This window comes from Anarrhichthys ocellatus, unplaced genomic scaffold, assembly GCF_004355925.1.
Source record: "Anarrhichthys ocellatus isolate YVR2014 unplaced genomic scaffold, GSC_Weel_1.0 scaffold16, whole genome shotgun sequence".
Classification (NCBI taxonomy): Eukaryota; Metazoa; Chordata; class Actinopteri; order Perciformes; family Anarhichadidae; genus Anarrhichthys; species Anarrhichthys ocellatus.
In genome coordinates this window covers 1,542,996-1,567,926 of record NW_022280046.1, presented here as the reverse complement: position 1 = coordinate 1,567,926, position 24,931 = coordinate 1,542,996, and the positions used below count along the sequence as shown (strand labels likewise).

Below are 24,931 nucleotides of genomic sequence, written 5' to 3'. Positions count from 1 at the left end.
GCGCATGCGTAAATAGGTGCCCCTCTCGCCTGTGTTTTCATTACCTAATGGCATGATGCTCAAAGAGATCAGCTGTTTCTTTGGGCTTTGGGGGCAAGTCCAAGTCAAGTCTTAAATCAGTCGAGACAAGCCTGAACTTAAATGAGACAAGTCTTAGTCTCAACTCTGCTCATGTCCTTGGGGACAAGTTCAAAAGAAGTCTCCACTTTTCAGGAGTCGATTGAAAGTCAGTTGCAAGTTTTGTTTTCTATACAGCTGAGTTAAAGTCATATTAATAATTAGGCCTAATAATTAGGTATTGGAGGCTTTTTTAGTTCTAGTTTAGTTCAGTTTTTCCTCCTTGAGGTCTCAAGTTAGATTGTGTTTTAGGGAGTCAAGTCTTACATATCACAGCAGTAAAGTCCAAGTCTTATTTCTGTGACATATGTCTGACTCAAGTCTACATCTCTGGATGCTCAAGACAAGAGCATTTCAAATGTTAGATATTTCTCCTGAGAAAGTCAAAAATGTAAACTGGGATTGGACTGTTTTAAGTTTTCTTCTTTCATTAGTGATTTTTTTTCTTTTACTCAATGAGATCAAAACATTATCTTTAAATTATTCTACCTGCTAACTGTCTCAGGCCCACCAAAGCACCATCACTGATTACCTTAATGAGGATTTAATTGCTAAGATCATATACTAATTACAATTTTAATTTTCCCTTCCTTTTTCCTAAAACATTTACCTCCTTACCCTTTACCTTTGGGAGAAACACACTCACTGTGTTGTGGTCTTGCTGGCCCTTCTTGTCCAGCCTGTCAGGGCTTGTTGTTTCATCAGAGTCAGACTAGGTAACATAAACCATTCCTCTTCTCCCTTTTAACAAAATAAAACTCCTCACACACATACTCACAAAGCAAGTTAGGTGTTAGCAGACAGTTGATGACTGAAGAGCCCTCTCATAGAATTCCCCCTCTGGTTTCTTTTTCCAGTGAGTTTTAGACCTCTTAAGCACTCCCTGTGTTTTGTTAACCTCTTGTTTTCCTGATTAAATTCAAATACTAGACTATGAGCCATGAGAAAACATGAGTGAAGTATGTGTGTGTGAAGCAGCCGCCACATATTTGACTTAATGTCATGGTCTTGGCTGTTAAACCCAGCGTGGAGAGTCAAGTCTTCACGATAGCCTTTCAAAAGCCCAAGAAGAAACTCACTGGTGAATAGGAATCATGAAAGGTTGGTCTAGGAATGGGAGAGAAATATGTACTCCTACCTCATCTGTATCTGGTTTGTTTATTGAATAAATCTGCCCCATTAACAGCAAGTTGAGATTAGAACATTATTCTTAAGAGAACCATTAAAAACTGTCTCAACGCCTATGAATTGGTTGTTATTTAACGGCTCTTATCATAATACGACGTTCACAAATTATGACAGGATTCACAAAGAAACATAATTTGCTGTTGGTTTATTGTGGCATGCAATTTCAAGTGCCTTTTCATAATTCCATCTCTCAGTGCAACACAGACGCAGGATGCTGCTCGGTCAAACAAATTCTCAAACAGTTTCATCGATAGCACATAAATCATTCTCATCGTAGGTTTGACCCGCTCCAGTCCTGCATTCCCGTAAAGACAGTAAAAGGGAAACCTTTCACAATGTGATATTTCCAAGGAAATAAATGGAATACGTAACAGTATTATTCATCACGGGGACATTTTAGATATGCTGTCTCTTAAGGAATTTATTTTCCTCATTCTGAAACGTTACAAAAACTGCCCCCAATGACTTAAACATTTAAAAATATCTGGTAATCACAGGTTGTATAAATGAGCGTCTATACTACAAGTCCATCTAATGATGGTGCCAGACTGTATACAATGACGGATGTGTACCATCTCTTAATAATTCATTTACATTTCAATCGAACAATAGATTCGCAAATAAAATGTCTAATACAGACATGAATAGTCAGAAAACATCAGTTTATCATATGTTTAACAATCAACAAACAGGGTTTTCCCCCCACATAATATAGAATAATGAGACACTTTCTTGTCTAATAAAAAATTCAAACAGTTTCAGCAAATTCTCAAATTCAAAACAAAGAAGCTGTCATAGAATATACCGAGGATAAAATACCACAACAACAACCCGATGTGGTAATAACAATAATAGTCGTAATAATAATATGATCTCTATCAAACAAGAATTAATTTTCATGAACAAAACGAGTAAAATGCTGCAAGCAAACTTCAGCACTTGACGTGGCCACACAGTGGGCATGTGCAGAACTCTTACAGCGCTGGGTGTGTTGTATCACAACTACATAATCATCAATACTCCTCCGCCATCACAAGAGAGACTATATCGCATGCATGACGCAGGATGCAGGGAGGATGAGGTGAAGGAAAGTTGGAGGTGGGGGGGGGGGGGGCAGAGTGCACCTGCTGGCAGTGATGGGGTAGGAATTAGTGCAGTGCAATTGGCCACTGCAGAAGTGCTCTATAGACACTCGATAGGAAACAGGGAGTATCACTTTGACGTTAGTTCAATACTCACAATACTGCTTTTACACACAGTAGTGCCCAGCCCTTTCCCATAGAAACAGGCATAGCAAAGCCAATATTGATACTGAGAGGCAAAAGAAAACACTGGCAAAGTAAACATTGGCAAACAATATAATCTCTAACCCTTTGTGCTTAGGGTGAAAGGGTCAGTTATCAGTAAGTGAAATTCAGGTAAATACTTCCACAGAATATTTAAGTGATGAATATAGAAAAAGTAGCTGAGCAACTTAAGTCTTCCCTGAGCGATTCAGACGGACAAGTGTCTAGCCTCCTCTAGTGGAACAAAGCAGAACTGCATAAGAAGTATCACTCCTCAACTTGGCTGAGCCTTTCCCTCCTCACACAGTTTACAGTTGAGGAATGTGAAAAGCTGTAGGACAATTGCAGGGATTGATCACACTGTACTGTACACAACATGGCACTTGACGTTACGCGACTTCAAAGTTGAAGTTGTAAACAGATGCAGAGCGACAGTAAGTAGCTGAGCTAATTTCATGACTTGGAGCAGCAAAATCTTCTTTTTTTATCTCGGAAAACATTTCGAGAGTTTTCAAAAAGATTATTACATTGAATTTTTCAATCACTTTGTCTACCGGGGGGAAGAGGGTGGAAGAGAGAAACCCCCCAAAAGGTTACCAGTCCACTATTATACTATACTACTTGGAACTCAATCCTCACATGTACAGCCGTTTAGCCATCCTCTAAAATGGGATTTAATGTATAATCTGTCTGAGAGGATAATTTTTGGAAAAGGTACAGTTGCTTGGGTGAGAGGAAATGACGGAGGAAGCTGTAAAGATTCAAATATTAGTCAGTGATCCTCTTGTCATTCTACACAAATCTCATAAGATTTAGAATCGGGTGTAAACAAACTCATGACTTTAAATCCTGTATATTCAAAATGAGTTCATGTTTTCACGTTATTTATTAAAGTCACTAAGACAAAGCCACACATGACAGAATGCCTCATATCTATAAAAGGAAGTGAAGCAAAGCTGGGCTGTATGGAAATCACCCATACTGCACAAAATGACAGTGAACTAGACAGCGCAGTGACATTAGACAAGACAATCAATGTTGTCGCTGAAAATGTTGCAAACAAAACAAGAGTAACAAAGATCCTGATACAAAATACCTCAACATACAACTTCACAGAAGTTAGCAATGCATCAAATAAAAGAAACCGAACATTTTCAAAAAGTTAAACAAAGACAACGCGACAAAACACAGGAAGTGGTGTCCACTTGAAACATCATGCACAACCTCTAAATATTGTTTACGTTGTACGTAGAGGTGACCGGACTGGAAAGCGCAGAAAATGCCACGAGCTTACAAAAACGTGACTTCCAGTTTCTGAGATGAGGTTTACGTGAAAGATAACACCTCTGGAACAGGAAAGGAGTCTGTCAGTGGGCATGGAGAAAAGTCATTGCAGAGCTCAATGTTTAGGTCTGTATAACACAAAGAAGAGGAAGGCCACTGTCTTGCATGTTTGTATCTACTGTGCGTGAATGACAGCACACGTACTGTGTGTGTGTGTGTGTGAGAGAGAGAGAGAGACCAGTGAGACTGTTCCTAGCTTACAGTCAGGAGGATTAAACCACTACAGGCACGCAAAGATGAAACAAAAGTTGTTTTAAGATCGATTGTGAGTTCAAGTGGCTTGTATAGAAATCTACTAAATTAGCTCCAGTTGAAAATACAATTTCTGTTGTAAATTAGTAATGGGTATTCTTTAGTTATGCAGTATTAGACACTCAAGAATACTATAATAGTATGATATGGACAAAAAAAGGATCACACATCTTAGTTTTGTTGTCATCCCTCCTGACCTCCAGTGATCATTTGTCCTCCAGTGATGAATTATCATGCACACCATCAGGTTCTGTGATCTCATGACAGTCAAAGGAATTCAGAGTCAACATAAGACTCATAAAACAGTGGCAGCATAGTGAAGACCTCTGTTTTCTGCAGTTTGTATATTTCTAGGCTGTTTGGAGTGCCCTGCCCTTTTATTCTTACCATCATAACGTCTATCTCGTCATTTTTCAAGGAGTACTTATTTACGCAACAATACAGCAGAGGCTATACACTAAATGGGGTGGCATTGAGCTGAGTGAGGACATTACCATGTAACATGTAATGAGATAGCAAGACATGAAATATATTTGTCAGATATTCAAAAGTGGGCAAAAAGTAATAAATAATCACTGTTTTGTTTAATGTAGCTTTGGATAGCTAAGTGTCTCTCAACCATCACCTGCCTTGGTGTAAACAGACACAAGCTACAGAGCAATTATATTCATCACATTATAAAAAAATATCATTTTCTGTACTAAATTACTTGTATTCATTATCCCACATTCCCAACCTCAGTATTGGGACCGAGACAGAATTTGGTATGTTAGGATCTTAGTCAATCCACGAAAGAATTACTAAAGGAAAAGATTAACAGAGAGTTAAAAAAAATCTGAAGTAAACTTAAAAAGCGACACCTATTAAATAAGCTTTTGCTGTCAGCTGTGTTGAATGACACCAAACTAGATGATGTGTAAACCTCACTCATGTCAAGTTCAGCATCTACTGTTAGGGCAAACTGGTCGTGTGATTTATTAGGTTAAACAGTGAATCACTAAATTCTGTGTCGAACTGTACACTGTGGGAAAATCCCCACTTGGGAGGCAGGACAATGTGTTTTCTCTTGCCCCTTACGACGTGGCGCAGCACAGACTGTTGACCCATATCTGTCTAGTTTTATTTAGGTATATGATTGACATATATGAAGGCTGGAATTAAATGGTATTCCCTTTAACCATGATGTGGTTGTGGGCAAGCGACTCAGCTCTAACGTAGCGCAGGTCAGAGTCTGACTTTGTGTCCCCTTAGCTTCCATTCAGCAGCATCTCTGTCCCGGGCGTTTCCGGACAGGCCCGGGTCGGAGTGTCCCCCAGTCGAGGAGGTCCAGTACGCAGCACAAGCCTGCTGACGCCCAGACCTCCCGAGACCAACCCTCCAGGAGACAGTGACTTCCTGGAAAACAGAAAGAGAGGAAGGAAGGAAGAAAGGAATCAAAGAGGGGAATCAAAGCCGAGTCCAAGTCCTGTGAAACACCGGTTAACATGTTAATTCACCTGAAGGCCATCTTTTTCAGCAGGTGAGTGTCCACCTTTTCTGTCAAAGGACGCTTCTCTGTGCGGGGACGCTCCTCCACAGGAGAGGAGAGAAGGGGAGAGGAGCAGAGTGGTGAGAGGAGGTGGGAAGCATCCTGAGACTGTGGGGTGGCCAGGTCTAAAGACTCCTGAGAGGCAAAGATGATAAAAAAAGAAAGATGATTAAGAGGTATGTTTGTACTTTAATGTAGAAATCTTTCAATCAAAGCATTCCGACTGTAGTTGGACAAATTCAACTCTAAGCTTCAAAACATCCCTTCAGAAATAATGAAGTAGCATCACAGACTTTGGTGTCTATGTGTTTTTAATGTATAAGATCCAACACTCTTGGTGTGATTTACTTAATTATACCAACCTGAGACTTGATCTCCTGGTGGTCTGAATCCTCCAAGTCAAGAGCACACAGTTCAAGCTCAATGTCTCGTTCCGGGTCCGGTTCGCTTTCGGCCCGGCCCCGGTCCCGGCTGTAGGCGACAGTTTGAAGGGCTTGCAGATCAGACACGATTTTCTCTCCACTGCTTATCGAAGTTCGCCGGCAGTGAAGCGCTGATGCACAAAGCTGCTCACTAAAACACATACAAATAACAACTGTTTCCCTTTTTGTTTAAGAACATTCTTGGCATCAGTAGAAAATAATGAAATGGTCAAATAAAATGAATTCATTGCATTGTGCATTAATGGCCTTTCCTGACTCCATTTCTTGGCTCCCCAGACGGTTTTTATCAACCAGCTAGCAGCACTATTTCTTAGTCTGACCACAGAGAGGAAATGACTGCAGCACAATGAGATATGAGAGAGTGATGAGAGAGGATAAGTGAGAACAAATGTGTTAAGAATAATCAGGAATAAATTCCCTTGTGTGCCCAGTGGGGTTTAAGCGGAGATAAATCTAACCGATACTGTGAAATTTCCTTAATCATGTTCAGCAAATTCTTTTTAAGCAGGTTTATGACCTTAAAGGTTTGAATTGTTTCCTGTTCAGTTCTTCCTTCTTTGCATGGGGAGTTTGCGTGTTTCCCCTTAGTTAAACAACATGTAAGACGTTTAAACGCATAGTACCTCTCTAGGAAACTGGAGTGACTGGAGGAGTCTGATCCTCTGGAGCTCCACCTGTAGTCGCTGTGATCCAAGTGGTGGTTGTAATCTTTGAGAGAAAAACAAAGAAAGAAATCAATGCAACATTTACCTTATGATACAATTAATTAAATATCATCATGTTTCATAATTCTGTATATTATATACAGAAATATGAATTCCTCCTAACCTTTAAAATTGATGGGTGTGGTATTGGCGCTGCCCTGGCAGGCCGTGGCTTGGATTGGGTCGGTGGTGTGGTAGCCCGTGCGAGATGCCCTGGAAATGGCACCCCACTTGGAAATAATGGGCCCCTCACTAAAGGGAATGATCGGGTCCTCGTCTTTCAATCGCCGGTAATGATCCAACGAATGCAGCCATCGCTTCCCGACACCACTACCGCTGCCACTGATGCCGCCTCCTCCACCTCCGTTACTGTCCAACTAATGCATGAGAAAAACACGGACGCCGTTCGAACACACCCATACACTGCCGCAGAGATATTGAAATGAAAAAAAAAATAAAAAATTTGTCTTGAGATGTGTGTCTGCGCCTACTTGTGGATGTGGGAAGAGTCTCACCGAGTGCTCTGAGCAGGAGTGAGTCGAGGTGTGTGCGAGCGTTTCGGGCTCGAAGGGGCTGAGACAAGGGCCGATGGTACCACAGGACCACGGAGAGTAGTGTGCTAAGCTTTCCTCGCCTCTGAACCTGCACCCCACACACTGGCCTCCACTGCTCTCCACATGCTGAAAGAAAGAGAGAGACATTCAAAAAAGGATGGTGAGAAACGCCCCTTTGCTTGTTTGCAATTTCTAAATTCTAAATTCATCCTCCAAGCATTTTTGTTTTAAAGAGACAGGAAGAGAGATGCCCAGCAGCAGTGTTTTGGGAAAGCAGCAGGTAAGATAAGGCTAATAATAAAAGGCTGTAATATATATAATTACACAAAGACAGTTGGCACACTGGCTCAGCGGTAAACACTGTCATCTCCATCAGTTTTCTACATGGGTTTCTACCAGGCGCAGTCCAAAGACATGCCGATTAGGTGAAATAGAGACTCTAAATTGCCCAGAGGTGTGATGTGAAATGAATATTAAGCATAAGGTGTACGTTTTAAGGGCTTACACACCTCATACCAGCCTTGGGTGCTTACAAATTTGAATTAAAGCTCTCACTGGCATTGTTGATCTGGTGCCAGTTTGCTGCGATCCCTGTGACAAGCACTGGATATCCTGACATAGAAATAATCTTTTAGCTGGTCTTGTTAGTTTATGCTTGTTATGTAGAGGCATTACAATTAAACTGAGATTAATGCACAATCACTTAAGAAGTCCTTGTGGCTTTTTTTAATCAGCACTCAGTTTTAAAGTGGATATCTTCACAGAAACATCTCTGACATGCTGTTAAACAAAGCTTTACTCAGCCGAAAGCCTGAGTCACTGCTTGTTAAAGTCTCTCCTCTCGCTTTCTCCGTTTCTCTCTCTCTCTCGCGCACACACACCCACACATGCACATACGCCACAATTGTGCATTGCTATGATATCTCCCTCCACAGTTGCTAAGCAACTATCCCCCCACTAAAATAGCATTGGGCACAGGCTGAGGCACAAGCTTTTGGGATTGGAATTTAATCCTACATACTGTATTTCAGGAACGGTAAATCGCACAAGTAATGTATTACTCTCAGATGCAGGTGGCTGCAGTAAAACTATTAACACACCGGTCATGGCGGCATTTTAATTGTAATTGTCATGCCTATGAACACCCTCAACCATGCTCAGTGTGTTTGCGTGTGCAAATATGTCGTGTCTCTTATTTGCTTGCTACCTCAGTTGCAAAATCGATGGTGAAGATGGGGGAGGACTGGGAGGGCCTGTTGGTGTTGTGATGGTGATGATGATGATGATGATGAGCCCACTGCTCCTGCTTCCTTCTGAACAGATCCTCGTAGCCGAGAGGAACGCGGCCATAATCCTGACAAAGGGAGCGTTCGACAAGACAGGAAGAGTGAGAAAAGAGAACAGATACTTATGTTAACATAATGTGTAACTTCGTTTGCTGCTGCGACAGATAAATTTCCCCCTGGGGATGAATACAGTATCTATCTATCTATCAACACTATTAAACTCAGTAAATGACTGAGTTTAAGATAGTTTTTTTCCAGAATCTCTCCCATTCAGTGACTTAAAAAAATAACATAAAATCAAAAATAATAAATAACTATACAATATATAATCTCTTGTACACTACAGAAACAGAATGACTTACCAGTTAGTAGTGACAACACATCTGACTGAAGCTATAATTGATAACTAATAACTACCAAATACACTACTAATACAGTACTTTGAGTTTTTAGTTGAATCAGATTAACAATCAATCTTCCTCTATCTTTACCCAGCTTCAGGTGCTCTGACTGCTATTTATGTTTGGTCTAGGTCTAGACATCGGGCCAGACAGATGAGAAACAATAAAAACAGCTGTCCGATATAATGCAATACAATAACTCTGCAATAAAAATAGCCAAGCTTCTAATGTGCCCTTTTTCTTTAGACCCCATAGAGCTGTTTATTCAAAGATTTAAAAAAACACTCTTGCAGTTATTAGTGGTTTTGTATTAGCTTGTAGTAAAATGTATGTACAGCATACTGTACATACAGGTGGGGCACACAAAAAATATACTGAATCTTTTCATTGCAGGGCTATTGCACTGCATTGCATTGCGATGTATAGGTGTAGCAATAACAACATGTTTGTTTCCTCCTGCACAACTGAGGAAACATTTTAAAATCCTTGCGGCAAATATCAAAAAATGATTCTTTGTTTGGACTCAATTTACCTTAAAACAAGGATATCTTGGAGACTGTGCCGTGCATTAATAATCTCTATCACTGGTTTTGTGGCCAGACAGCATTATTGGTAAAATATACTGTAGAGCTGCAGTAGTCATACTGATAATGCTTTATGATGATGCGAGAAGAAGAGACGAGAGTGGGGGAGGCGGAAACATATTCGGGTGAGAAGTGGGAGGACTACAGAGTAGGTTGAAGCTACAAACTGCAGCTCTGTGGCTGGCAGGGAAGGTAGAGGTGAGATAATATGTGGGTGGGTGCAAAGGAAAGCAAATGTTGCTGAAAAGAACTCAACGCAATACACAAAATGCAATAAATCTGTTCAATGAAAGACAGAACGATCGATTAGATTAATACAGATTTACTTTTCACTGGATATACTGGAAGCTACACACGAGATGCTTCATGACATTGTGAAAAGACAAACAGACAAAAAGTAATTTTAATATTATTTTTTAATTATTGCATGGCTCAATGTGGATTATCTCTCTTATACTATGCCCACTTATCAATAATTAAAAGAAGCAACAGCCAGTTGGTACAGTTATTGAACGGATATGTGTCTTAAACTAAAACAGTGACGCAGGAGTTACGTCAGAGGTGTGTTGTCATCTAAAAATAAATCCCTTCAGCCAATCAGAGGAGATGCACGTTATTTCGCCTACCCTGTGTAGGCCGGCACGGTGTTCAGCTCCAGAGCAGTAGTTGCTGTCTAGAGAGTTGAATCTCTCCCTGAGTGGAGGCTGGTAGACAGAGGAATGCAGCACCTCTGGAGGCAGTGAGTTACTCCTGGCATCCTCTCTATGGTACAGCTGTTCATGACAATAATCATCAGTATCAGCGTAAATCACAGAATAATGAAATTAACAGAGTAGCATGATTGTAAACAGACGGCTCACCTGAGGCCTCCATACTCTCCTGCTGTCATAGAGGGGAGCATAAACACCATGAGCAGGAGCCAGAGGCCCATATTGAGGCTGCCCCGGGTGGTGATGGAAGGCAGGAGGTCCCATCCGATCTCTAGGCGGGTGTGGCGGGTACCCTGAAGAAGAGGAGGAAGGTGGGTGTGGCGCTTGAGGGTCACCGGGGTAGGAAGACGGCGGATTGCCGATGGAGGGCGGCAGAGAGGATTCTGGCACGTTGGAGGATCGAAGGAAGCGAGCCATGCAGGGTTTGTGAGGAGGATGAAGAGTAGATTGGTAGTACGAACCTGCTGGAGAGGAGGGGGAAAGAAGACGGAGAGAAGAGCACATTCATTTGCACTTTCCCAAGAAAACAATAAAGTTTTTTAATTGAAGCTTTTATTTAACAATTGACTCACAGGCTGGTTGATAATGGGGCGTGTCATATGCAGAGTGGGGCTCCTGATAGTACAGCTCTGACGCCTGAGAAGGATGCGGTGCACGCAGCATGAACTGACCATGTTTGGGCATTGGAGCGCCCACATCAACCCGCCCGACTGTTGTCAAGGGAGATGACGTTGAGGAGTGGCTGACTGGAGTCCTGGGAGGTGAGATGGGCTTCCTGGTGGACAGAATAACAACGTAAAGAGAAAGAAGGGAACATATGAAGAGTTGGAGGTACCAAAGGTCAGACTGTGCAAATATCCAACGTGTTCAAAACCACATAAATAAATAAAAGAAAACCATGTGAGATTCAATTTTTGTTACAAGCGGAAGTTTGGAACCGTGCATGCAAATATACATTAATATATTACTTATTTTTATGTTGCTAAATTACTTATTGCCTTTATTCATTTTGTCAAATCTGACTCCACATACGTTATGCTCAACTGGAAGTAATATTAGGCTGGTCACAGGGTAAAAAGCCAACAATAGTCATAAAAGTCATAAAAGCATCAGAAAATAAGTGGAGGAATAATCTTACTGTTCAGTTGACCCCGATGTGTTTCGGGTAGATAGCCCGTTGGAGCCGTTAGCCGCATTGGATACATTTGGCACCGCTCTGCTCATTTCCTCCATCATGTCAGCCCCTCTGGAGATCAGTTGGGGGTGAGTCAGGCCGGACACTCCTTCTGTCAAGGAGTCCGTGTTCTCTCCTGTGCCTTTGAGCCCCTGCCCCATGTCTGTAGACACGTCTGTGTGGATGCTGCCCTCCATGGTGAAAGTTTTACCCATAACCCCCGGTGATAACGGGAATGTGCGGCCCACGCTGCTGCTCTTCTTGTTTCTCAGTCTAAATCTGGAAAGAGAAGATGGGACAACAGGGAAATTCAGTACTATGGGGAAGGGTCATGTGTTGCTCAGGGGAGAACATCTAAATAAACATGTCGTCATTGGATATTTGCACTGAGGACCGCTTGTAAATCCTCTTATAAATAAATACACGATTAAATAAATAAAATCCGATTAAAAAAGGTTGGGTTGGGGAAGGCTGTTTGGAAACAGGACTCACTTCTCAAGCTCATCCTGTGTGTGTGCAAATGTACAGTTGGTTCCTCTCGGACAGCCTCCTTGCTGACGAAGGTCTCGACACATGCTGGTCTTGTACTTGCTGTTGGCCTGAGGCTGCAAAATGCACAGATACAATGTACATTTACTGTAACATTAAACCAATGCACGTAGACTAAAATGTACATATGACTCTTAGTCTGAAGTTGTGAAAGTTATCATAAAAACAAGATGTTAGTTAATGTTTACAGCGTATTTATGGAGATTCCATTTTTCATCATCAGACTGTTACAACTCATTTCAGTAGATGTTGAAAGCATCAAAATTCCACAATGGATGTCAAACAGAAGACACTTTGCTGGCAAAAGTGAACAATGTCACAGGTGTCGACAGACTACAAAGAATATCAAACACCACGAAACTAACTTGATCAGAGACTTTTATAAACAGCTTTTGTGGTACATTCCTGATGGAAAACAACTTTAGTGATTACGGCAGGGCTGCCGTTTTGAAACTGTTTGCCTCCAAAGCAAACATTAAAAAAAACATTTCCTGGTTTACAGAGCTCAAAACACAAGTATGACCAGTCATCTTTTACATCATACTATATTTTCTAATATTCAAAAGATTCCCTTGACCCACAAAATGTCTCACTTGGACAGAACTTCAGGATAGCATGCCAGGGATGCTACTGACAAACAGGAGACCTTCATCCTCTATTCACTCTACTATACTGTATCAGCTGTTAGAAACCCGTTTCAGTCTTCAAAGCTGCATTATCCGATTGTTAACAGTCATTTCAATGCTGTGGTATCCAGAGACGAGACACCATGTCATGTCCCCTTCCCTGTCTTAGAAGCCGCCGCCAGGAGGAAAATAGTGTGCTAGTCGACCCTGAACATCTCATCTTCAATGTCGACGGCCTTCTGCGGTGCCTGAATGGAGCAGCAGGACAGCTTCTCCCCTTCACTATTCTGCACTTTTCCACTGGGCTAATATGATGTTCATGATCTCTCGCATATCCTTCAGCTCATCTAATATCTTGCATTGTTCTGTTGTCTATTTTAAATAATGTAACCGGTACAATCTCTCCCTATAGCGTCAGTGTACCTGCGGAGCATCGTGGCTCTTCTTGCTGAAGTTCTGTATGAATTCCACTAGTCCGTGAACCACCAACTTCACAGCCAGCATCACACTTTCCAGCTCCTCCCATGAAGGTGCCGGGGCATCTGCAAACAGATCAACAACACATTTAGCGAATTTAGCGTGTATCCGACACAGTTGAGACTATAGTGTAAAACTCTCTAGTTGATGTACTTTTTGGATGAGTACACACACATTTTGTGATTATATCCATTATACAGTAGGCGCTCCCTGTATGAATAAAGTTTAGAATAACAAGAGTCTTCAGCCATGCTAGCAGTTCTGTGAGGCTGTACTTAAACACAGTGCTTTGAGCTAAACGCTAACATTATGCCAAAATGCTCACAAAGACATGCTGATGTTGCAGGTGTCATGTTTACCATCTTCAAAATCCTAGTTTAGCATGTTAGCTTGCTAACATTAGCTGAGACTGATGGTAATACCATTAGTTTTGCATGTATTTGGTCATAAACCAAAGTGCTGTACACATTTTAAATTGTACGAGAGGGGTCACGTGCAAAGAGATCCAATGTTATGGCAAGCCATCCAAATTAAACCAAGTTAACCAAGATTGCCCAATACAGAATTCCGAGTGCCATAATATTTCTAACCCTCGTTGTTGTGCTTTAATTAATTAAGTATTCAACACACAAGATCAATCAGCAGTTTTAATCTTCTCTTTTGTGCTATTTAATTGCATTTTGGTATGCGAGTGCCACAGCTTGCCTGTTTGCTTCACTTTTCAATCTCATTAACCTTTGTGGAACAGGACGAGCCCATTATTCCGAGAAGTGTGAATCATTCAGACTCATTAGCATTCATTCAGATGAATACTGTTGAACAAACTGACGCACCTGGGTTGTGGTCTATGTTGGCTAGCAGCTCGAGATGTGGTCTAAGGCTTGTGAGGTTGGCGGGGTCTCCTGTCCTCTGCAGAACGATCGTTAGCTCCTGAACGCTCTTTGCAAAGGACTCTGGAGACTGCAACTGGAGCAGAAGATAGAAGAGGAGACTGAGTCTTTAAAAGAAAATAAAGAATAGATGAATTTGTCCTGTGCTTCTGTTCTCCAGAGGCTTGTTTTACCCACCGTGTGAAAACTAAAAAGTGAGTTCATCAATAATGATTGTTGAAACTTAAATGGCAAGTGGAATGACAGCCTGTTACTAATGTCGGGCATATGCATCATGCTGGTACCTTGTCAATAATGGACTGCATATGTGACTTGTGGACCAGGTCTCCGTACAGCAGAGAAGACCACTGCTCGGGTGAAATTCGCAGGCCCGCCTCCATGGCGATGTGGACGATCTGAGCGTCATGTTCTCTCCGGAGAGCCTCATACGTTCGAAACTCTTCTTTCAGCTGCATCAGCGAGGAGTCTTCATCACGCTTAGTGACCTGACAGACGATGGAGGGAGAGAGAATAAGAGAGAGGGGGGATTGAGAGACAGGAGAGAGAGTACAAAGATGAGGAAGACGAAGAGGGTATATGGACAGATTGCTACAAACTTTTGTCCTTGATACAAAACGAATGAAAGAACAATAATTCATCTTCACCCTAAAATGAAACTTCACTCCTTGTTAATACCATCGAATCCAACACACACATCCAGCTACCGTATCACTTACAAATTTCTACAGTCAAAATTACAACCGAAAGAATCAGATTTCTTGCTGTCCATCCTCTGTGTTGTTACTGTTCCTGCACTCTCACCCATCTTTCTCTGCATTTCTGAGCTGTCTGTCTGTGTCCTGCAAGGCGGGGCAACAAGGGCAAATATAGACTGCTGTTACATCAGGAGCAGATAGCTGGCATTTCTGCCCTACCAGCAATGTCTGTCATCAGATAACAGGCACAGAAATACACGCACGCACAGAAAGTATATCCACAGACGGCCGTATCGTCATTACAGATATGACTTTCATGCAATATAAGACATTAGTAGTATGGGCAACCCATTTATGCCGTGATAACACTTTAATGTCAGACAGGGTCATCTTAAATTGGACCTCAACCTCCAGTTGAAAAGCTTATCCTTGTCTTTGTTTATCTTAATTTGATAGAGTTTATTAAGTGGAACATATTATACCTCAACTGACAGGAATAACAGTTTTGGAAAACATCTGTAACTGCTGAAATAAAGAAAGGTATTCATTTGGAGCACTATCTCTGCGGTAACGGATTATGTGGTGGTCTATTTAAATACCCTTCTTTTAATGAGGTCAATTATTATGGCTTGGGTTCTTGGTACAGCAGCAAACTGAGGTTCTTTTGTTCACTTTGACGGAAATTACGGTCAAAGAACTTTTATTATTATTTAATAGTGCAGCTTGCTCACATGTCCTTGCATGTGGACACATTTATGTGTTCGGTGTGTATTTATGCTCATTCATGTTGCCTATACCTTGAAGCAGGAGGCCCTGTAGAGAAGCTGCACCACGTGCCCTATGCTGGTTTTGGAGGCCTGGGGGAACCGAGCCTCGAGCTTTTGGACCACGAACAAAACCAACACCTTCCTGGACAAAGCTGAGCCGTCCTCCAGAGCCAGTAAAACTAGCTTCAGAGCATCTTCTTGCATAGCTGATGAGGGAGAGAGATAAAGGGGGATGTGGGTGTGCAGCGGATGACAGCAAGAGGTGAGATTGGTGGGAGGAGGGAAGAATACAATGCATGTTTTAATTGAAAAATCAAACAAACGGATCTATTTCTGACACGTAAAGGTTCTTGGAGCCATGTGTCCTCAGACTTTCAAATGAACTCCTTCTGTTATCATGATGAGAAATGGTTTCTCAGTCAGAATCTGCCCTATGAGCAATCATCACAGGACACTGGGTACCAGCACCAGCAGTCAGTTTGATGAGGCAATCTAAACAGGCAATTTAAGAACACATTGTAAATCAGACGTAGACTTTTCTTCGGACTTTTTTTTAAAATACAAATTTAAGAACAAACTTAGGAAGATATTGTTGAATGAGGCCCTTGTCCACTCAACTGAAAGGCAACCAATTCCTTTGAATTCCCACGCCAAACTACTAAAATAACAGTCAAGTAATTTCATAAATCCAACAGCCTTACAGCAATAGCAGCAATAAGAGCAAGATGACACTTCATTGTTCTCAAACCTGTGTCACACAGCTCTTACTTTACTAATGCAAGTGTGGAATCTGCTTAAAAATACATTCAAATGTCATGTTACAAATCACATGTATCGATTGCCTCACACATCTGTGTTTGTGTCTTGTATGTCATTCACACCCACCAGGTCCCAGGAACTGGCAGCCCCGCGCCCTCACCGCTGCCCACAGGTTGGCAGAGAGCTGCTGGGGGTTCTGGTGCTGCAGGATGAGCTCGGTTACGGTTCGTTCCCCCAGCGACCGGCCTGCCCGCACCGCCCGCACACGGCCCTCTTCCTCCACCAGCTGGCAGTTCACCAAGGTCACCAGCTTCCTCTGCATTGGCCGACTGAGCACGCTTGGACTCAGAGTCGCCACACCTGCAAAAACGATGACAGTTCTGTGAATAAAACTGTGTGGAACTTTCCCAAAAAAAAAATTATAAATGCTGCCACAGCACCGTCACCCAGAATTGGCTGAACAAACCGGCAGAAACTGCTAGTCATTTCTGGGAGGTCAATCTTTCTTGTCTGGTTACGCGGAGGGATACATTTTCCCTCAGTACCATAAAAGTACAGCTTTCAGGCGTCTGAAGTGTGAGAAGCATGAATGCCAAGTTGCACAGGCAGCTCAACTGCAGCCCACGCACATTTGGTGTGAAGAGCTTTATTCTCTTTCACAGATGTCCAGAGATTCAAAACTCAAAAAATGTACCGTCAAAAACACAAAAAACAGACATGCATGTCTACACACAAACCTTTCGCTCCGCTGATAGGTTTTAGGTAGAGAGCCAGCTCTTCCACGCACACCTTGCACACCTCGTAGTTCTCAACTTCTGCTGCGCTGCTCAGGCTCACCTGTTGCACATCTGGGACCTAAGAGACGCACATCGTGAGCACACACAAGACATAGATACACACAGAAAGTTTTCACTCAAACATGCCTTCTCTCTTCCCGACTCACCTGAGCTCCGACCAGCTGCAGCAGGGCACAGTTGACCGGCAGCAGGTCGATTTCAGTGCTGATTGGTGTCTGATCGAAGGGGCAGGCCTTGCGGTGCAGTTTGTGCAGGCAGGTCTTACACACCGTGTGGGAGCAGCCCAGGCTGATGGGCTGGTGGCCGCTGCTGTCAAACTCATTGTAGCAGATGGGACAGGACAGAAACTCGGTCCACTGGGCCGCCTGCACTGGCATCCTGCCACCACACCACCGAGGGAGGCGTCGCCGAGCTCAGGGGGAATGCATGCCAACGAGCCCCGACAACAGCTCCTGCTTGCCAGCGCCGACGATGACTGTGAGGAAGGGGACATAACGTTATGCAGCAGTCATTGTGTAAAGACACATGTTGACAGAAAACTGTAAAAATGTACAAGCGCTAAAGCTGCAACGAAGGATGTTTATTACTGATTTGTCTTCAGACAGTTTAATACTTCATTAATCGACTAATTGTTTCAGGTCTAACCGTTACGATAAAGTACTATAAATAATCCACCACATCACAGTGTGCATGTCCTTACAATAACATTACTTTGACTATAGCTACACCACAAGAAAAAAGTACTATATTTGGGATTTGCACTCAACAGGACTGAATAAAAAAAACGGAATAAAAGAAAAAAGAATATTGTGACAGAGCCCATTGGAGTTCATTATGTGCATATGCACTCTGTTTGTATATATAATCAGCGGCTTGTCATAAAAGATTGTCACCTGCCACAACAGCTTCATAACAAGTTGTAAGAGCTAACAGACAATGGCATGGTGTCCAACAGATAAAGGAGCAGAATACATGTCATTAGCTTGAGTCTATACTCATTTAGCTAAGTACACAGGCAATCTTCAGCCACTCTCGCCATAAAAGTCATACACTAATTTAATGTGGGCAATAAAAGCACTCTCACCTAAAAGAAGGAGTTGCCAAATTCTCAACACATATTGCATTAAAAGGCCTTGATGTGAACACAATTTGTACAGTATTAAGTCCAGGTCTATCACTCACCTCACTACCAACACGGACTGGACATTATTCAAACAACACCCTCAAATATCAAAATCACAATCAAAGTAAGTATAAATACAACATGTAAACCAAACGTTTGAGAGGCGTTTTCTTTGCGAGACTGCAAAAATAAAAGGTTATTTCAGAATACGGGTGAAGACAATTGACTCAAAAATAAAGGTCCAACATTAAGTACTGCATATTCATTTGAGAGCGAGACCAGTCCTGATGTATCATCTTAGCTTCCTCTTCCAGCTTTTTGAGACAAACCCTCTCTTGTCTACTGAAGACTGAGCTCAAGCTGAATCATGATAATACTGAATGAGCATGTCAGTTCCCGGACAACTGATACACACAGACAGGACCTGCAAGATGAGACGGATAAAGCTGAATCATAACAGCATCCTGTTTCAGGGAACGTTTGTAGGCCAAAGTGTTTGTTTGTGCCAGATGTTCCCAAACAGGCTGAAAATGAAGATATATGACACTACTTGTTTAGAGCTTGTTTAGAGTAGAATCAAAAAGTAAACATCCTTAAATAATTACTCTGGTGAGTACAGGATCTCAGTTATTTTCCACAGGCAGTAGTTTCACTTTAAGTTATCTTTCTATTTTCTAACTTAAGGCTGTAATTTAGTTAAAATCCTTTATTGAAAGCAATTTTGTAAATTCCACCAAAAAAAAGGCCTATGATGAAATGTGAGTAAAAAAATATTTTTGACTGTATTTTCGACTGTTTTAAGTATTCAGAGCCTCCTTGAATTATTATTATTATTTCTATTTCAAATTGTACTTCTAAGGACTGCAGAGATGTTGAGAAGTTAAGGGAAGTGGTAAAAAAGTAAAAGATTGAGCGACTGATCGACAGAACCAATGAACATATACACAAGTTAACATTGTGGGATCTAAACAGCTCCCTTCACGCTTTACTTTGATTTTGAACTTTCTGAATTCTAGTCACTTTGTAATTTCTTTTGAAAACATTTCATACAGGCAAAGGGTTCCTCTTCTTACATAAAAGTGCAGGATAATACAATATTTTCTACAACCTCTTGGTGTTGTTTTCCATATGTTATTGGATGCATCATCCCATTAACCAAAAGGAAAACCTTACATAAAATACATGCAAACATAAAAACAAATCTTCTGTCTTACATTATGCAAAGTGTTTCAGACAGCATGCAGACAGTCAGCACTTGTTGCTTTTAGAGTCTGTTGCATCTGTTCAAACTGCCCACCAAAATAGCAGCTGGTGCCCTCACGAAACAGGTGCCATAATAATCTGAACAAAAATCTATTCCCACACACACACATACAGTAAATACAAAGAATGGAGATTATAGAGGACAAAGCAACTCAGTTAATTGATATATGTATCTCTCTCCCTCTCTCTCTATCTAAAAACATGTCTTCTAGTTTTCGAGGAATTGTCTGAGCTTGAAAAACAACTTTTATGCCAAATAAATAATACGCACGCCTCGTATTAGGCAACAAATACACCCAGCATGCATTTGAATGTGATTAAAATCATAATATGCGGCACTTATATTGCCACTAATAATACGCACCTCCCACACTGCCCGCAGAGCGCGGTCCCCGAGGAACCCACCTGACCGCGTGGACAGCGCCGCTATCCTCGCGCGTCATATCTCCTTCTGCGAGGAGCCCAAATATAAGACCGATTACGGCTATTGAGTGAGATAGCGCTCGTGCGATGAAATGGGCTCAGTGGCGAGTTTGGAGACGATCGATGGATAATGGTGTTTTATCTTGGCGCGCGTGAGCCTGGATAAAACTCCCTTTCTCTGTGTGTGAACGGATTAGGTGGTGGTGCAAGCTCTGGGGGCAACTGTTCACCACGAGTCACTGGCTGTAGTCACGTTGACAGCCATCTGTTCCTGCTCTGAGCAACTGCTACATCCTGTTTTTATTGTTTTACAGACGGACCGTGGCAGAATACAGGTCTGGCATCTTGCTATGTGCAGAAATGATTCCTGCAGGCATGACTGGAAACAAGCCTGTGCACTGTCACACCACAATTAGATTGATGACATAAGTACCTCAAAGCACATGGGGAGTCCATAATATCATGATGTACACACGACTTCCATTACTTGCATGAATGGATCACTACTTGTGTATATGTATGCAAGCATGGCACACACACACAAAAAGCCACCACGGTCATGACTAAATCTGGTCTTGTGACAAGGGGGAAGAAGTGGGCATGTTGTGTTGTCACAGAAAACCATAACTTCCTCATTAGGCTTCCCTCCCTCACTTATTTAAAAATGAGGAAATCAACCTGTGAGCTCTGTTTATATTTTTCCAGACTTGTTCATGCCTCCAATTCGCCTACAGTGGTTTGTGATGTAGGAAAACTTGAAGCGTACAACAAAAAGATGCAGCACATTCAGTGTCCATTTTTAAGAGCAAAGTATCCCTAAAATTGTTGAATGAAGGCTCAGTAGACTATAGGCCGTAATTTGCTTGTAGTGGCCTGTTGAGCGCCTCACTCTACTGAGCGGAGGACGAGAAGTACATTGTGTCTTTACAGCCAACAGTTGGCGAGCTATCATCTGGGACAGTGAGTCCTCGCTTGGCCCCCGCTGTGTGGGGGAGGGCATCTGGAGTTTCCTTTGGCGTGTCTCACAGAGAAGGAGAGACATAAAGAGAAAGATTGTTTTGAGGGAGTGTTTTTTTAAGAGCACTGAGGTTGGCCCTTCTTCAGTTTTCCAGTCTTAATTAGATTTGGACTTTGTTTTAGATATGTGATGAGCCTTCCTGTTGAGTTAAGGTCAGGTTAACTTAAGGGTAAAGGTTGATGTTCTCACATTGCCGGCGAAAGGTTGGATAGAAATAAATCAGGTGGACTCTGGTACAGGCTAAGATCCCTACAGCGCCTGTAAAATATCATGCTAGGAGGGAAAAGTCTTTCACATGGCTATTGTGCGACAATAACACAGTTTTCATTAGCATGTCGTGAGCATGCAGCTTGTTAGTCCTTGTCATGGCTGTTTCCCATAGAAACAGGGACTTTGAAAACAGCAACGCAACTGAAAGGGAGAGCAGAAGGAAGCTGAATACAGCAGCCGGCCAATAAGAGGCTCATCTAAGTGGTACACACCCTCGTGCAGGGTAAGGTCTTATTAAGCTGTTATGATGTGTTTGACAAACTGACATCTTACATTAGCTCTGACAGCTTTAAGTTTGGGGCCTCGTCATGCGCTGGTGATCTAAGACACATTCTGACATGAGGATCTGTGTTGCATGTCATCCCCCTTTTTCTCTCTCCGGCCAATCTCGATTATCAACTACCAAATAAATGCAAGGAGATGTCAACTAAATAATCTGAAAGTTAGACGTTTGACCAGTTTATGGATCCACAACAACCAGTAGCAGCAATGAGGGATGAGCTGTCTCAGGGTTGTTGAGCATCATCTGAGGGACAAACGGTCATGCTCGTAGCGTCCAAAAACTGTTCTGCTACACATGCACACACACACACACACACACACACAAATAGGAACTAATAAATGGATACATGGCCACACACACACACACACACACTGCCACAGAACATGAGTGGGACCTGAAGGAAAGCGATCTGAAGTAATATGAGGACTCCTCACTGTCACCGTGAGCTAGAACATTCTATGTAGTGTGTGTGTGTGTGTGTGTGTGTATATGTGTGTGTGTGTGTGTTTCAGTGGATCAGTAAACCCAGGGTGGTGTTTTCATCAGAGACACAGATCTATAAAATATAGTGTTCATACTGCAAGCCTTCCTGCTCAGATCCAATTTTTTTGGTTTGGCTGTTTACATTATTGTGGCCAGTATCAGATCCCAGTGTGAACTGGTCACAGTCCTGAACCAACCCGCTCCTGCAAAAGACCAACAACAAAGACGTCCAACGCAGCACGCTGTTGGAAGTAAACAAGGAGGCCCCTAAAGTCAACATTTACTGTTTCATGTATAAATTGACGGGTGTGGAAACCAGCTAATTAGTGACCGGGTGATAGCAATCACCGCCCTTCCACTGTCTACCTTCATTAAAGCTGTCTTCCATGTTGGTATTGACCGAGGGACTCCTGCCAGCGCAGGATTGTGACGAATGTTGACATAGACTGACGTAAAAGTCGCTAGAATTCCGATATTGCTGTTCAGACTGAGGTCGCATTGCAAAAAAAATCAAGACCTGTATCTCATTTAGGACCACATATGAAAGTGTCCCCAATCAGAATTAAAAACATCCGATTCCATGTCATTTGTGGTGTTCACACTGTTATGAAAAAACCCAGATCTGATTCACATATGCACAAAAAAAGCTGATGTGGGCCACTTTTGCCTGCAGTCTGAATATACAAAAACTTCCCAAAAACTAAGTAACTGTCACTACATCAGCACAACAAAAAGGTCTCATTCAGTAACTAAAAACAGTACTGCTGTAATTACTACTCCAATATACTCATTTTGAGAAATACTCACACACACTGTTTTAATGAGACTGTTTCTGTAATGCAAAATGTTTTTATATTTGTCATGATTCACTTTTTTTGTGTTTTGTGTTCATGACCTTTTAAAACCCCCTCCACAGCATAAGCTACACTTAAAGTTTTAACATAAACTCAATTGCAGAGCCTTCAACACAGCCTTCAGGGTACACATTTGTGGGTAATGCACAGCAAGACTGAAACTTCAAACCCACTACATTTGTGAACAAATATATTCTGAAAAACTCAGTTTAAAGTAAAACAAGATAAGACGACTTTAAATTGAGTCCTAAAACGCATTCGTGTTGACAACAAAGTGAAACAAATGAAATCGGATTTGTGTTTACAGGCACAAAAACTCAGTAGGAGGCAGCGCTTATTGGCTTTACAGTGAAAGAAATACTTACCAATAATAACCACAGCAAGCGGGTAAATAATGAAGGTTCAACTTTAGCACTGATGATGCTTGTTAATCTTTTTAAAGACCGGCGAACCCACTCCAGTAGACAGTACACTGGAAGTAACAACACACTAATGCATATGCAGTCTGCAGTGACAAACATATCATATTTTGGCACTATCGTACCCATCATTTTGAATTGTGTTTTTGTATGGCAGCTCAAGGTTATGATGGTGCAAGAGCAGCTAGTCTTTTTGAAAGGAATGTTTTGTTCCATTATTCATTACAGGATTACTACAGTTGTTTTCATGTCTGCTCGCTTGTTTGTGAGCGTACCGTATGTGGGTCTGTGGGATTATTTATTCATTAGGCCTGTCATCACAGTGTGTGGATGGTAGGCAGGGCAACCATACAGCTCACAAGCTGCTGTATTATACAGCACACAAAATAGAGGCCTACTTTATTACGCCTGCGAGATGTGGCTGCACTGACGGGAGCATCCAAGAGTTAAGCAACCTTAGTTTGTTGCAGCCTTGGATAATATTGTCAGAGTATCAGGTTGCTTTCCAGTTGCAAATCAGCAGGTTATAGAGTAGCCTCCAGCGTGACAGGCTGCTGCACACTGACTGAAGGCTACAGTCAATAATATGCAACAACTTGAACTTGGAAACAGCTCTGCTGTAGCTCAGGAGTCACTTTGAGAGCAAAAGTGGTGTTCCTGCATAAATATCACATTTGTGCAAATGCCTATCATCAGGCGTGGGGTAACATCAACTAGTCTTCACCATTGCAGCAGCATTATCTACCATTTGCATGTTGCTTTACAACATGCAATGACTGCCTCAACTCTTTCCAGAAAACCCTGGTTTGCACCCGCATCTGGTCATATGCTATGGGCTCATCATCTTAATACAACCAGCCTTCTTATAAAATTCCATTTGCACCAGTTGCAGGAATTGATGATGAGCTGGTGGCCGAATAGTTCCAGGTCTAATAATAGCCTTTCTGAAATCTGTTGCTAATGATATCTCATTTTCAAGAAGGGAAAACGACAAAATAAAAAACAGTCCTAGTCTGACATTGAAATGTCAAAGGCTTTTGCACACAACAAACAAAATCTCGATTGGAAGAGCAGGAGAAAGTAGCGCGCACCTCTGGATAAGTCACTTACCTCACGCACTACACCATGAGCACCAGAATAAACATATTCATCCACAGAAGCGCATCAAAATAATACAAATAAAAAAAATCTTCATCAGTTGCAAAACAATCGGAGCAGCAAGCCCAGGGAAATAATTATTGACGCGAGATGTCTCTGCATCAGGGCATTGGAGGCAGGTCTCTTGGTCCGGTTTGGATCCTCTGCCCCCCTTTTCGATAGTACATGACGGACACGTTCACTTAGGTACGGTGGGCCACACACTCTTGGTTTGACTAACGGGGCTGGGAGGAGATGGTGGTATCGCTCCGCCGGTGATGGTGCCCGAACTGCGCCTCACCAGACTCACGACGGGGCCGCGCGGGCGGAGAGCCGCTGTACCGCTATACGCATCTTGCATACTCTGCCCGAGACGCGGTTCTGTTCACTCTTCGACGGTTCAACAAAAAAATGCTTGTGCGTAATTGTCAGAGGGGCGGCACTATTTTAATGTTGTGAGCAAGGATAAAAAGATGTAAAGGGGCAAGCCGGAACAAGCCGCTTTTCAAGGCGTGGGCTGCCTGGTT

General features: G+C 42.2%; 1 protein-coding gene across 4 annotated transcripts; it reads right to left on the bottom strand.

Annotated features, from left to right (window-relative positions):
- Positions 1-1,429: 1,429 nt before the first annotated feature.
- Positions 1,430-24,931, bottom strand: rc3h2 (ring finger and CCCH-type domains 2). Of its 4 annotated transcripts, none has more exons than XM_031855863.1 (20): positions 19,882-24,931; positions 17,278-17,606; positions 17,072-17,189; positions 16,461-16,694; positions 15,606-15,781; positions 14,398-14,598; positions 14,057-14,189; positions 13,170-13,288; positions 12,064-12,176; positions 11,536-11,850; positions 10,970-11,172; positions 10,548-10,861; positions 10,314-10,460; positions 8,624-8,770; positions 7,354-7,542; positions 6,987-7,239; positions 6,782-6,866; positions 6,078-6,288; positions 5,684-5,850; positions 1,430-5,582 (listed from the first exon to the last, which is right to left on the bottom strand). In XM_031855863.1, the coding sequence occupies exons 2-20, from the start codon at positions 17,506-17,508 to the stop codon at positions 5,435-5,437; spliced, it is 3,504 nt and encodes a 1,167-aa protein (XP_031711723.1). In that variant the 5' UTR covers positions 17,509-17,606; positions 19,882-24,931; the 3' UTR covers positions 1,430-5,434. The 4 variants fall into 4 exon arrangements, with proteins under 4 accessions (XP_031711723.1, XP_031711722.1, XP_031711725.1 ...); XM_031855862.1 differs by having other exon boundaries at positions 24,378-24,931; XM_031855865.1 differs by having other exon boundaries at positions 7,378-7,542; positions 24,378-24,931.

Excerpts from the sequence above, each read along its gene's own strand:
- rc3h2 (XM_031855863.1), bottom strand. The coding sequence starts at position 17,508 with ATGCCAGTGCAGGCGGCCCAGTGGACCGAGTTTCTGTCCTGTCCCATC. Across the intron at positions 13,289-14,056 it reads CAACATAGACCACAACCCAG|ATGCCCCGGCACCTTCATGG; the intron begins GTGCGTCAGTTT and ends ATCTGTTTGCAG. Across the intron at positions 12,177-13,169 it reads AGAGCCACGATGCTCCGCAG|CCTCAGGCCAACAGCAAGTA; the intron begins GTACACTGACGC and ends TGCATTTTGCAG.